This window comes from Hyperolius riggenbachi, chromosome 6 (assembly GCF_040937935.1).
Source record: "Hyperolius riggenbachi isolate aHypRig1 chromosome 6, aHypRig1.pri, whole genome shotgun sequence".
NCBI lineage: Eukaryota > Metazoa > Chordata > Amphibia > Anura > Hyperoliidae > Hyperolius > Hyperolius riggenbachi.
In genome coordinates this window covers 386,943,938-386,958,030 of record NC_090651.1, presented here as the reverse complement: position 1 = coordinate 386,958,030, position 14,093 = coordinate 386,943,938, and the positions used below count along the sequence as shown (strand labels likewise).

Here is a 14,093-nt window from a genome sequence, read left to right as displayed (position 1 = left end):
TGAAGTCATTGCTTATCACGCTACTTAGCATGCGAAGCGGCTGATTTTGCACGTGAAGTGCTGCACGCAAAACTTTATGCTAGCAGCGTGAAACTTTAAAGGGGAACTGAAGTAAGAGGTATATGGAGGCTGCCATATTTATTTCCTTCTAATCAATACCAGTTGCCTGGCAGCCCTGCTGGTCTATTTCTCTGCAGTAGTATCTGAATAACACCAGAAACAAGCATGCAGTTAGTCTTGTCAGATCTGACTTTAAAGTCTGAAACACCTGATCTGCTGCATGCTTGTTCAGGGGCTATGGCTAATAGTATTAGAGGCAGAGGATCAGCAGGGCTGCCAGGCAACTGGTATTGATTAAAAGGAAATCATTATGGCAGCCTCCGTATACCTCTTACTTCTGTTCCCCTTTAAGTGCGTAAACTCTTACGTGCATATTAGCGCGTGCAGAGCCAGTTTGTACATGCTAAACGGCTTTTCACTGGTGTGCTAACACTTAGCACGCTTTTGTCAATCAAGCCCAAGGTGTCCATTTCTGATTATAGGACTAAGGTATCCTTTAACAATCTAACAAGAACAAGACATTTGTATATGTGCCTTTCTAAAACCATACAGTCTTATTATGGAAATATAGCTTATAGCTCCTATCAGTCGTCTTCTATTGTTTTGTCCCAGATATTCCAATTTGGATGGAATGTACCTCATTCACTATGAAGATTAGAAAACGTATGTTCATATTTATAGTTAGTATTTATTATTTGCCCAACATCCTCCATTGTTGGTACAGTGGTGACCAACTAATTCCTTGAAATTGCAATCTTTGTTGGTACGGTTATTTTAGCAACGATATTTCTATAAGGTGGTATAAATGAGTAACAGGTTTTCGAGAAATCGGAATTAATCAAGCAGTTTTTAACCTCTTGCCGACCGCGCCACGCCGATGGGCGTGGCCGCGGCGGCAGCCCCAGTACCGTCCAACGCCGATTGGAGTAAAGTCCTGGGGCTCTGTTTTGCAGGAGATCGCGCGCAGGCTGTGCGCGCATCTCCTGCTTGGGGGCGGAGCTCCGCCCTGCCTTCAGTCTCAGAGCGGCTATTGCCACTCGGGAGACTGTTAGACGGCGTGATCGCCGTCCATTTGCATGTACAGCGCTGCGATCTGCAGCAGCGCTGCACTGAGGACAGCCGTGTGACGCGGCTGTCCCCCTGAGGGACAAGAGAGCGATCGGCTCTCATAGGGTGAAGCCTATGACAGCCGATTGCCATAATTGGCTGGCTGTGGGGAGGGAGGGATGAAGGGAGGGAAACTTTTTAAAGAAACAGTTTGTTTTTAAAAAGAAAAAGGAACAATAATATTTATAAAAAAAAAATAAACATGGGGGAGCGATCAGACCCCACCAACAGAGAGCTTTGTTGGTGGGGTCTGATCGCTCCCCCCATGTTTATTTTTTTATATAAATATTATTGTTCCTTTTTTTAAAAAAATTACTTGTGTGCTGTGTTGTGCGGCCCTGCAGCTTGGCCTTAAAGCTGCAGTGGCCTTTTTTTTTTTACTAAAAATGGCCTGGTCACTAGGGGGGTTTAGCACTGCAGTCCTCAGAGGTTAAACTGCTTGAACTGAGGGGTCAGCAGTCTCAGTACTTCTTTGCAGTGGCGTAGCAATAGGTGGTGCAGAGGTAGCAATCGCATCGGGGCCCTTGGGCTACAGGGGCCCACTCTCAACCACAGTATTAGCTCTTTATTGGTCCTGTACTGGTACTGATCACTTCTATAGAGGCTTTGAATAGTAGTAATCATTAACACACTGCTTCTCATCACCTCTGACACTGTGTGTCTGTGGCTGTCCTTGATTGGTTTTGGTGTGCCATATCAATTGTTATGTATAGCAAGCTTGGGGGGGGGGGGGGCCCTAATGCCAAAACTTGCACTGGGGCCCACAGCTTCTTAGCTACGCCACTGCTTCTTTGTGTGTTGGGGGATTGGAGCAATTCGTCACACTGTGAATGCAAAGGATCACAACGAAATCACACTGAAATGCTCAAGAAAAAAAACAAATCAAAAACAAAAATATGACCACCACATTGCAGTGTGTTTTCCATAACATAGTTTGCAGTGGAAAAGGAGCTAAGGGACAACTGAAGTCAGTATATGGAGGCTGCCAAATATATTTACTTTTAAACAATACCAGTTGCCTGACAGCCCTGCTGGTCTTTCTGGCATCCCAAAAAACGTACAGATAAGTTATTGGCCCTAGACTATAATGGACACATTCAATTTACACAGTGGGCGACATGGCAGCGCTTTCAAACAAAACTCATACCTGAATGACTTGTTTGCATTGATGTGCAGAGCTCCAATAACTACTGGACTAAAGTACACACCTAGCACTCATTGCAGGCAAAAAGGGGAGGGGGGCGGAGCGTGTAAGTATCCTAGTGACCAGCTGCATTCACTATTTCAAATTCACTTTCCAAAAGTCTTAGATTAGAATTAGCACACGATTTGCATCTGTTTTGCATTCAAGGCGTGTATTTAGTTCCAGAGGGGCTCTGCATTGCCTTTGTTAGCTTACAATTCAGATGCATCCTTTGAGCGCTGTCATTTGTCTGTCTATAATGGACACATGACTATGATAGGAGTAGAGCCCCTCTGAGGCCTTGTTCACATTGCGTTCCGTTCGCGTGTACGTCCGCGTTGGGCGGGTTTTGTGTTTTTTTTTTTTTGTTTTTGCGATTCCCGGCAATTACCTGCGTGGTTTTTTTTTGTTTTGTTTTGTTTTTTAACCGCTTTTCTAAGTGGTTTTGCCGAGCGATTGCCGTTTTCAACTCTTTGAACCGGAAAAGAATAAATACAATGTATTTATTCTTAAAAACGCAAATGCAATTGCTGCACACATCGATTTTGTGAGCGTTTTGCGTTTCTCCTATACCTTCCATTGTGGTGGAATCGCCTCAAAAATGGTCCAGGCAGCGCTTTGCTGACCGCAAAGCGCACAACCTGCGCGAATATGAACAGCCTCATAGACATTCATTGCACAAGTGTTTGTCAGGCGATTTTTAAAATCGCCTGCGTAAGAAAAAAGGACAAAAACGCCTACAGTGTGAACGAGCCCTGAGGACAGTTAGTAGCATGACCAGTGATGAAGCAATAGGGGATGCAGAGCCAGCACCAGGGCCCCTGGACTAGATAGGCCCAGTGGGGGACCTCCTTCAACCACTTTATTAGCTCTTTATTGGTGCTGAACTGGTAATGATCATCTCTATATGTGCTTTGACAAGTTGTAACAATGATTAGGCTATTCTCCTCTCCATCCTCCCCATCTCTGACACTGCAGCTGTCCCCTCCCCTGCTTACACCTCTCTGACACTGCAGCTGTCCCCTCCCCTGCTTACACCTCTCTGACACTGCAGCTGTCCCCTCCCCTGCTTACACCTCTCTGACACTGCAGCTGTCACCTCCCCCTGCTTACACCTCTGACACTGCAGCTGTCTCCTCCCCTGCTTACACCTCTCTGACACAGCAGCTGTCCCCTCCCCTGCTTACACCTCTCTGACACTACAGCTGCCCTCTCCCCTGCTTACACCTCTGACACTGCAGCTGTCCCCTCCCCTGATTACACCTCTCTGACACTACAGCTGCCCCCTCCCCTGCTTACACCTCTCTGACACTGCAGCTGCCCCCTCCCCTGCTTACACCTCTCTGACACTGCAGCTGTCCCCTCCCCTGCTTACACCTCTCTGACACTACAGCTGCCCCCTCACCTGCTTACACCTCTCGGACACTGCAGCTGCTTCCTCCCCTGCTTACACCTCTCTGACACTGCAGCTGTCCCCTCCCCTGCTTACACCTCTCTGACACTGCAGCTGTCCCCTCCCCTGCTTACACCTCTCTGACACTGCAGCTGTCCCCTCCCCTGCTTACACCTCTCTGACACTGCAGCTGTCTCCTCCCCTGCTTACACCTCTCTGACACTGCAGCTGTCCTCTCCCCTGCTTACACCTCTCTGACACTGCAGCTGTCACCTCCCCCTGCTTACTTACACCTCTCTGACACTGCAGCTGTCCCCTCCCCTGCTTACACCTCTCTGACACTGCAGCTGTCACCTCCCCCTGCTTACTTACACCTCTCTGACACTGCAGCTGCCCCCTCCCCTGCTTACACCTCTCTGACACTGCAGCTGTCCCCTCCCCTGCTTACACCTCTCTGACACTGCAGCTGTCCCCTCCCCTGCTTACACCTCTCTGACACTGCAGCTGTCACCTCCCCCTGCTTACTTACACCTCTCTGACACTGCAGCTGCCCCCTCCCCTGATTACACCTCTCTGACACTGCAGCTGCCCCCTCCCCTGCTTACACCTCTCTGACACTGCAGCTGTCCCCTCCCCTGCTTACACCTCTCTGACACTGCAGCTGTCCCCTCCCCTGCTTACACCTCTCTGACACTGCAGCTGTCACCTCCCCCTGCTTACTTACACCTCTCTGACACTGCAGCTGCCCCCTCCCCTGCTTACACCTCTCTGACACTGCAGCTGTCCCCTCCCCTGCTTACACCTCTCTGACACTGCAGCTGTCCCCTCCCCTGCTTACACCTTTCTGACACTGCAGCTGCCCCCTCCCCTGCTTACACCTCTCTGACACTGCAGCTGCTTGTGTAATATGGAAGTATCTTACAGTATATCTGATACTGAGGCAAATTCTGCTCTTTGGACCCCAAATCCCATGTCCTTGACTAATGCTTATTACAAAAAGTATAGACAAAAAAACCCCACCAATCCAACATGTTTCAACCCCTTACTTGGGGCCGTCATCAGGGAAAATGCAATGTGAACATAGCAATAAGTAATAGATGTGTCCCCTAAACAAGTGATTGCATTGATACAAAAATGTACATCAAAACAAATGGATCAAAGAGTATACAGGAACTAGAATACAGTATATGGTTGTTGTTTTGTTTTGTTTTGTTTTTCCTCTTCAGTGTTACTTTAAATAGAAACCGCATACAAAGAATTCAACTTCATCCCAATCAGTAGCTGATACCCCTTTTCCCACGAGAAATCTGTTCCTTTTCTTAAACGGATCCTCAGGGGGCGCTGTATGGCTGATATTGTGGTGAAACTCAACGATTTTGGCGCCCCATAGGCACTTTTGCTAATATTGTTAATATGGCACCCAAAGCAGAAATAACCCGATAAATATCGTTTTCAACATCAGAGCATTGAAGTTTTTGAAATATGTTATCGTTTTGAAACTTGCAACAATAAAGTTTTTGTCATATTATTTTGTTTGTATGTACAAATGTTACATTATCAAATATGTTATTGTTTCTGTGTTTGTAAGGGTGATTGTGCTGGGGGGTGGTTATGCACCGGGGGGGGGGGGGGGTCTTAGAGTTAGGCACCACCAGGGGGTCTTAGAGTTAGGCACCACTAGGCAGTCCTAGAGTTAAGCACCACCAGGGGGGTCTTAGAGTTAAGCACTACCAGGGGGATGTTAGGGTTAGGCACCACCAGGGGTGGTCTTAGGGTTAGGCACCACTAGTGGGAACTTAGGGTTAGGCACCACCAGGGGGTCTTAGGGTTAGGCACCACCAGGGGGATCTTAGGGTTAGGCACCACCATGGGGGGTCTTAGGGTTAGGCACCACTAGGGGGAGTCTTAGGGTTAGGCACCACCGGGGGGGGGGTCTTAGAGTTAGGCACCACCAGGGGGGTCTTAGGGTTAGGCACCACCAGGGGGGTCTTAGGGTTAGGCACCACCATGGGGGGTCTTAGGGTTAGGCACCACCAGGGGGATGGTTAGGGTTAGGCACCACCAGGGTGTCTTAGAGTTAGGCACCACCAGGGGAGGCTTAGGGTTAGGCACCACCATGGGGGGTCTTAGGGTTAGGCACCACTAGGGGGGGGTCTTAGAATTAGGCACCACCAGGGGGTCTTAGGGTTAGGCACCACCATGGGAGGTCTTAGGGTTATGCACCACTAGGGGGAGTCTTAGGGTTAGGCACCACTGGGGGGTCTTAGAGTTAGGCAACACCAGGGGGGTCTTAGAGTTAGGCACCACCAGGGGGGTCTTAGAGTTAGGCACCACCAGGGGGGTCTTAGAGTTAGGCACCACCAGGGGGGTCTTAGAGTTAGGCACCACCAGGGGGGTCTTAGAGTTAGGCACCACCAGGGGGGTCTTAGAGTTAGGCACCACCAGGGGGGTCTTAGGGTTAGGCACCACCAGGGGGGTCTTAGGGTTAGGCACCACCAGGGGGGTCTTAGGGTTAGGCACCACCAGGGGGTCTTAGGGTTAGGCACCACCAGGGGGGTCTTAGAGTTAGGCACCACCAGGGGGGTCTTAGAGTTAGGCACCACCAGGGGGGTCTTAGGGTTAGGCACCACCAGGGGGGTCTTATGTTTAGGCAACCTCAGAGGAGCTATTTTGAGGGACACTGTGGGGCATGACTAGTTAGTGGTGTTATGGAAGTGCTATAGAAATGCTTACTAATAATAATTATAATAATAATTACTAATAATTCTAGCAAGTACATTTTAATGAGAAGATTAACTTTACGAGGAAAAAAAATTGCAAAAAAAAAAGTCTTCTTTCCATTCATGTCTGGCAGCAGCACCGCTCAACAGCAGCCAACTGCCCATAAGTAATACCTTTTCTACATTGTTTTCAAGGAATGTGTACTGAGGAAGAGCCTGAAAATGGATTGAAGTGCCCAAACTGTTATAATGGCACAAACAGTGATGCCTGCAAGAGCAAGAAGAGCAAGGAATACGTGAAATGCAGAGGCAATCAGTTGGAGTGCTTCCATTATGGCGGTGACCTCCTTTTTCCAAGTAAGCCAATCCCCTCGACTCTCCTCCCCAAAAATAAAATATATACAGTATATACATATGAAAAAAAATTGAATGGCTAACTAGCTATTCAATAACTACAGTAGTTTATTCAATCCCAGCTTGTGTGCAGGAATGGCACTGCCGTTAAGGCAAGGGGGGCAATTGTCCAGGGTCCCTGAACGTGACCAGGCCCCCTAGGTGGTAGATGGCTGCCTGAACTCCTGTTCCTGCCTGTATTTGTTTGTATGATCAGAATTTCAAGTTGAGTTTGCCCCACAAAGACTCCACCTGTACCCCTGGACCTTTCCAAAACTTTGAGGGAAAAAACTGTTCTCATTTGAGGGCCTTGTCAACCACGTGAAAAAAAAACACAGGCCTGTGTACTTGTTCCTCACTGACTACTTGCTGCAAGCACCCCAAAAATCCCTTTTGAGGGCCAGTATATCGATCTCCTGTGTTTTTTTCTGTGTGTGACACTCCACAGCCCACTGACTTCCTTAGCTGTGTACACTACTGCTCTTTGTTGCCACATAAAGTTGCATGCACAGAATACCACTCTAGTGCATTATTTTTCACTGTATTCTGATAGTACTATTGCATTTCCACAGCCCACTGACACCCAGGGCTATGCACAGTACTGCTATTGTGGCCACATTAAGTTGCAGGCACAGAGTAACACTCCAGTGTATTATTTGAAGGGAATGTCATGTGATTTCTGCCCTTTAGTGATTAAAACACGACTACGCAACTCCGTCATTTTTGGTGGGATGTTTGGCATGGATCCCCCTCCAGGATGTCACAGTCCGGGTGTTAGACCCTTTGAAACAACTTTTCCATCACTTTTATGGCCAGAAACAGTCTTTGTAGATTTTAAAATGTGCCTGCCCATTGAAGTCTATGGTGGTTTTCATCTTTGCGAACATTTGCAGAAGTTCGCGTTCGCTGCACGAGAATCTGAAATTTGATGTTTAGGCCATCTCTATCAAGGAAGTCTCAGGACCAACCTGAGACTTCCCAGTACTGAGTTAAGTATCCAGTTTCAAGCCCTTTTATCGTTGCAGGTTTGCTTTAAGCTCAAATGAGTATACAGCGGTGCTGCTCACAAATTTTCGCATTGAAAATAGCATTTTTGTTTCAGATACATTTTTTTGTGAAAATAATGTGTTTTTTTCACCATATGGCAAAACATTTTAAAAGCACGAAAAATCGTTATTTTTACTGTGCAAATGCGAAAAATTGTTTTATCTTAGCACGAAAATTTGCGAAAAATGCAAACTTACTAGAAAACCATTTTCCATGGCATTTTCACCTAAAAGTCGAATTTAACATTATTTTTGCAAAAAAAAAAAAAATAATAATAATAATAATAAAAATAATAATAATAATAAAGAATATCTGCATTTTCGCTCCTCACTGGTCTACGGAAAATAATTTGGGGCTATAGAAGACAATTTTGTTAACATTTTTTTGACACTTTTTTTATAAGCTAGGAGCAAAAATGAATATAAGGCCATTTGGTTTTTGGGAAAACATGGGGATCTATGCAAAAAACAGTGTTAAGTGGAATTACGAGCATCAAGTCTTACCATGCAATGATTAGAGCATAATAATTGCATGTAATGTATTGCATTCTCTCCTACTCATTGAGCAGTAAGACTTTACACATGTAATTCTGCTTAAAGGGAACCTGAGACGATCAAATAAAAAATAAATAAATTTAAATACCTGGGGCTTCTTCCAGCCCCCTTGGCTATGGTCCTTCGCTGCGTTTCTCCGCCTCCAGCAGCCTTCGCAATCCGGCCCTGTAACTGCCCTGTAACTGCGGGAGTCGGGGGCTTACTGCGCATGCACGGCCAAGGCCGAGCGCGCTCCCGCATTGCACTCCCGACGCACAGTACTACTGCGCAGGGCACAAAATGCTCCCAAACACAAGAGCGAGACGTGGGAGCGCGCTTGGCCACACTGTGCCTTAGCCGACTGTCCCTGACTTGCCAAATTACCTGGTCGGATTGTGGAAGCTGCAGGTGGTGGAGGAACGCGACGAGAGACTAATCAGAGCGAAGGGGCTGAAGGAAGCCTCAGGTATGTATAAAACATTTGAATTTCATCTATAAAAAGATACCAGCAATCAATATCTGAAAAGAAAGCACAAAGCTCCCATAGCGTAATACTGTAACTGATAGAAAGTTAGCAGCACAAAGTGGCCATAACATCAGAATCCTCGTTCAATCAGACAGGGACTCACCAGATAGTTGCCCCCTCACACACCAGGTGGGTCTAGCGTTTAGCCTGTCAACCAACCTGTAAGGATAACCCAGGAACGATTCCACTGATAAAAGTTTATTCCAGCAAGCATCCACGAGGATCCATAAAAGATAAGGTTAACAGCGAGTTAGTTCTCCGGGGCACTGTAAGTTTATACACCGAGGCTCCGCCCTACGCTGTTTTGTCCAATAGGACTCATCAGGGGCTGTGGAGCCAGTGCACAGTAGGACAATATGGGCCGGGCTGGGTGGAAGCAAAGCTCCTCCCCAGCCAAATTGAAGAGAGTTGAGAGGTATGGATGGAACTGCCCTATTGAGGCGTAACGAGCTGGGCAAAGAAATGAGGCCAGCTGCATAAGTGTACACACAACACCCCACAGTCGCCTTCATGCTTACAATACAGTATAACAATATAAAAAAAACATATCTACGTGTGAACCCACTACTAGTTGCTGATACCGGACTTTTATGCGGTTGGCGCAGTATATCTGAACATTTGATTTTTATTTCATCGCCTCAGGTTCCCTTTAATTTATTGCAAACACCCTGTGGTCTCTTGTGCTGAGGGGAAGCTGTGGAGGTTGAATCCTTTGTGCACTTTTCATGTAAAAGTCATGATTTGTGTTTTATTTTCCAGATAACGACTTCAGAAGTATATCCGCTAAGGGCTGCATCACTAAAGGTGCTTGTAAAACTGCCTTTCTGTATATTCCCGGAGCTACAGAAATGAAGCGGAATGTATTTAAATGCACCCCGGCAGAGACAGTTTAGGCTCCCAGGAATCGCTGCTCAGGAAGAAGCCATACGCAAGAGCAATGTAGACCTGTGTCGCTGTCATGTCAGTGAGACAAGACCAGCACATGAATGAAATAGCATCAGCTTTGCTTCAGGAATCCCTGTCCTGTCCTGGGCTGTGTGATGTGTGCAAATCCCACTCATGAGAACTATCAATAAAGGCATTTCATCTCCTTTTGTGTTGTTGTGTATTATTTATCGCAGACACTTAGAAGCAAGGATATCCATGCAGCACAATTCTCACATGAGAAAATAGAAGAACTCTGAATATTCACACAAAAAAAGGCAAGAGCAAAATCGTTCCTGGCAGTTTTGCAAGATGTTCATCGTTTCAGGAGGCCTTCACAAATCTGTGTTGTCAAACTGGCACATTCAGTTCAAAAAATAATATTTTTTCAAAAAGACCTTGTAGAGCTTTTTGAGAAAATCGATTTTAAATATACAAAGAAAATTGTTTTTTAAACCCAGAAAAAGGAAAGTTTCAAAACCATTTGTTTTTTCTGTATTTTTAAAATTGATTTTCTCAAAAACTACAATGGCCTCAATTCACTAAGCTTATCTCCTGTCTTTAATAATGTTTCTAGAGTGGTTACCATGGTGATGAGGCATGTCGTATTCAGGAAACATTTTACCTCAGGCAAACCTAAAGTTAACTCTTCTGTCTTTAAGTTAACTCTTCAATCCTTAAAAAAAACTCCAGAGTTAAAGACAGGCTGTTTATTAATTGCGTGTGAAAATAACTACAGAGGAGGTAAATGAACTACAGAGGAGGTAAATGAACTACAGAGGAGGTAACTTAAGGAATGAAGAGATAAGATAACTCAGGCCTGGTGCACACCAAAACCCGCTAGCAGATCCGCAAAATGCTAGCAGATTTTGAAACGCTTTTTCTTCTTTTTCTGCAGCGTTTCAGCTAGCGTTTTGCGGTTTTGTGTAGTGGTTTTGGTGTAGTAGATTTCATATATTGTTACAGTAAAGCTGTTACTGAACAGCTTCTGTAACATAAACGCCGGCAAAACCGCTCTGAACAGGCGCTTTTCAGAGCGGTTTGCGTTTTTCCTATACTGAACATTGAGGCAGAAACGCATCCACAATCCAAAAAATGCCTCACCCCGGGAGGATTCGTTTCTGCAAAACTCCTCCCGCTCTGGTGTGAGGAGCGGGAGTTTTCTCTTGCTTTATTATCTCCAGCATGATCTTAGTGAATTGAGGCCAATGTATTTTTGAACAATTCTTTTTGTAACTTGTACCCACTATTCTATTCTTTTTAACCACTTAAGGACCGCGGTGTTAAACCCCCCTAGTGACCTGGCCATTTTTTACTAAATAGGCCACTGCAACTTTAACCCTCTGGGCGATAATCCCGAGCTCTGGGGCTCGGGGTAAGCTGCCGCAGAGGATTTCTCAGGCCCTGGTGGGCCGATTTGCATAATTTTTTTTTGTTGCACGCAGCTAGACTTTGCTAGCTGCATGTATATACCAATCACCGCCGCTCCGCGCTGATTCGCCGCTATCCGCCGTGCCGCCCTTTCCCCCCCCAGACCCCGTGCGCAGCCTGGCCAATCAGTGCCAGGCACTGCAGGCAGCGCTGAAGGGTGGATCAGGACTCCCTCTGACGCATCCCGATCGTCGCCATGGCGATGGGGGAAACCTAACAGGAAATCCCGCTCTGAACGGTATTTCCTGTTTGCTCTGATCGTCCGAGGCAATCGGAGGGGGTGGGGGGCTATCATGTAGCTAGCGCTAGGCTAGCTACATGATTAAAAAAAAAAAAGTGCTGCATCGCCCTCTGGTGATATTATTGTATCGCCCAGGAGGTTAAGTCCTCGCTGCAGGGCCGCACCACTCAGCACACAAGTGATTTCACCCCCCTTTCCCCCCGCACCACCCTTTTCAGCCCACCAACAGAGCTCTCTGTTAGTGGGCAATGATCGCTCCCAGGATGTGTTTTTTTTTTAAATAAATATTTATTTCATTTATTTTTAAATAAATTTGTTTATTTTTTTATTATTTTCCCCCTCCCTTCCCCCGCCAGCCAATCACTGTGATCGGCTGTCATAGGCTTCAGCCTATGACAGCGGATCACCCCTGAGCCTACCAGGGGGACAGCCTTGTCACACGACTGTCCCTAGTACATTGCTGCCTTAGATGGCAGCGCTTTACAATCTTATTAGACGGCGGCGGTGATCGCGGCTGGGAGACTGATGACGGAGAGGAGTGATCCACTGCAATTGTCATTCCCAGTCATTCACTCCAATCGGCATGGAGTAGTACTGGGGCTGCCGCCGCGTTCACGCCAATTGGTGTGGAGCGGTAGGAATAAGGTTAACATATGTAGCAATTTTGGTAGCAATAGCATCTATCTGGGCTTTGCTGTTCACCGTCAAAATCGGCACAAAATTACATGTAAATTACGCGTAATATTCATGTGTAATTACGAATGGTAACAACTACAAAATTAATTATGCTATCACGATTATAAATTTTGCATTACAATTATGATGCATAACAGCGCATTACGATGCGTAATTACACATGGGCGTAATTTCTGCTCATCACTATATAGCAAACAGAGGTAAAAATGATTCTCTTTAGGCCTCTTCCAGATGGGATGCTGAACTGCACAGTTGGTTCAGCCTCCTGGCTGCCATCCATGATCGCCACTCAGGTGTCATTAGGATGCAGCCGAATGACAGCACTTGTATCAGCAGGCGTGTCAGCACTTGGCATGCTGTGGCCGTATTCAGATGGGACTCCATGAGGTGGCTGCCCGTCCAGCGCCGGTACAGAGCTCCAGCATGTGTCAGGCCCGATGCACAAGAGCAACTGACAGGCAGTGAATTCCCCACCTTTAGCTGCTCATAGGAAAGAGGCCTGACAATCATTTTACTTCTATCTACAATTGTGTTTACAGAACGTCCTTTCATATTGAGGCCTCTTTTCTCCGTTGAGCTGTGTGCTCAGCAAGTAGTTCCCACTCCCAGGCAGCAGTGATCAGTTACCAGGCAGCAGTGATCAGTTACCAGGCAGCAGTGAGCAGTTGCCAGGCAGCAGTGAGCAGTTGCCAGGCAGCAGTGAGCAGTTACCAGGCAGCAGTGAGCAGTTACCAGGCAGCAGTGAGCAGTTACCAGGCAGCAGTGAGCAGTTACCAGGCAGCAGTGAGCAGTTGCCAGGCAGCAGTGAGCAGTTGCCAGGCAGCAGTGAGCAGTTGCCAGGCAGTTGTGAGAGTTTGAGAGGCATTTCACTGCCTATAAACTGTCCGTGAAAAACAGGCTTTAGGGCTCTTTCACATGGGCAGCTGTACTATGCACTCAGTGAGCAGTTACTAGGCAGCAGCAGTGAGCAGTTTCCAGGCAGCAGCAAGTAGTTACCAAGCAGCAGTGAGCAGTTGCCAGGCAGCAGTGAGCAGTTGTGAGAGTTTGATAGTCTTTTCACTGCCTATCAACTGCTCGTGTGAAAGGGCCCTTAGGCCTCGTTTCCAGGGGCAGTTGAACTGTGTGCTCAGCAAGCAGTTATCAGGCGGCAGTGACAGTGAGCAGTTACCAGGCAGCAGCAAGCAGTGGCCAGGCAGCAGTGAGCAGTTGTGAGAGTTTGAAGGGCATTTCACTGCCTATCAGTTGCCCATGGAAAAGAGGCCTCAGTGTATTTGCCAGAGAGGCCTATACAGTCCAGAGGGGTAGCTATGGGGGGCAAGGGGGACACATGTCCCCGGGTGCAGCACTGTAAGGGGGCGCAGAGCATGGCCACCGTACCCCAAATGAGTGAGAGGCAGCTCGTTGGATGCCCGAAGCACCCCTGATTCTCTTCCTCTCTCTGCAGAGGAGTGCAGAAGTGTTAGCAGCAGCAGAACAAGGGGGGGCACAACTGGCTAACTATAGGGGGTACATCTGGCCATCTAAGGGAGGGGAAGGGAGGCACATCTGGCTATCTAAACTTTATTTGTACATTTGGCTCCAGCCCTGACCACACCCACATTCTGATGCGTGGCCACGCCCAATGTGTCCGGGGGGGGGGGGGCACAAAAACTGTCTTAGCTATGCCTCTGATACCATCCTATTGCGGCTGTACAGTGAACAACGATCCCCGGAAAAAGCATTGAAATCGGCCCCGGGATTACCTGTTGGTCATTACATATACTGTCAGTGTAAAGACAGAAAACCCTGGCAGCAAATTCACTGCTTATCCTGGGAACATATTGTATGTATAGCTGCTAT

General features: G+C 47.1%; 1 protein-coding gene across 2 annotated transcripts in view; it reads left to right on the top strand.

Moving 5' to 3' along the window:
• LOC137523120 (phospholipase A2 inhibitor NAI-like) overlaps nt 1-10,052 on the top strand; it is a 45,481-nt gene extending 35,429 nt beyond the window's left edge. For both annotated transcript variants that reach the window (XM_068243350.1, XM_068243349.1), the window contains 2 exons: nt 6,659-6,820; nt 9,722-10,052. In XM_068243350.1, the coding sequence (XP_068099451.1) occupies nt 6,659-6,820; nt 9,722-9,855 (296 nt within the window). In that variant the 3' untranslated portion in view covers nt 9,856-10,052. The remainder of the gene's footprint in view (nt 1-6,658; nt 6,821-9,721) is intronic.
• Nucleotides 10,053-14,093: the final 4,041 nt, after the last annotated feature.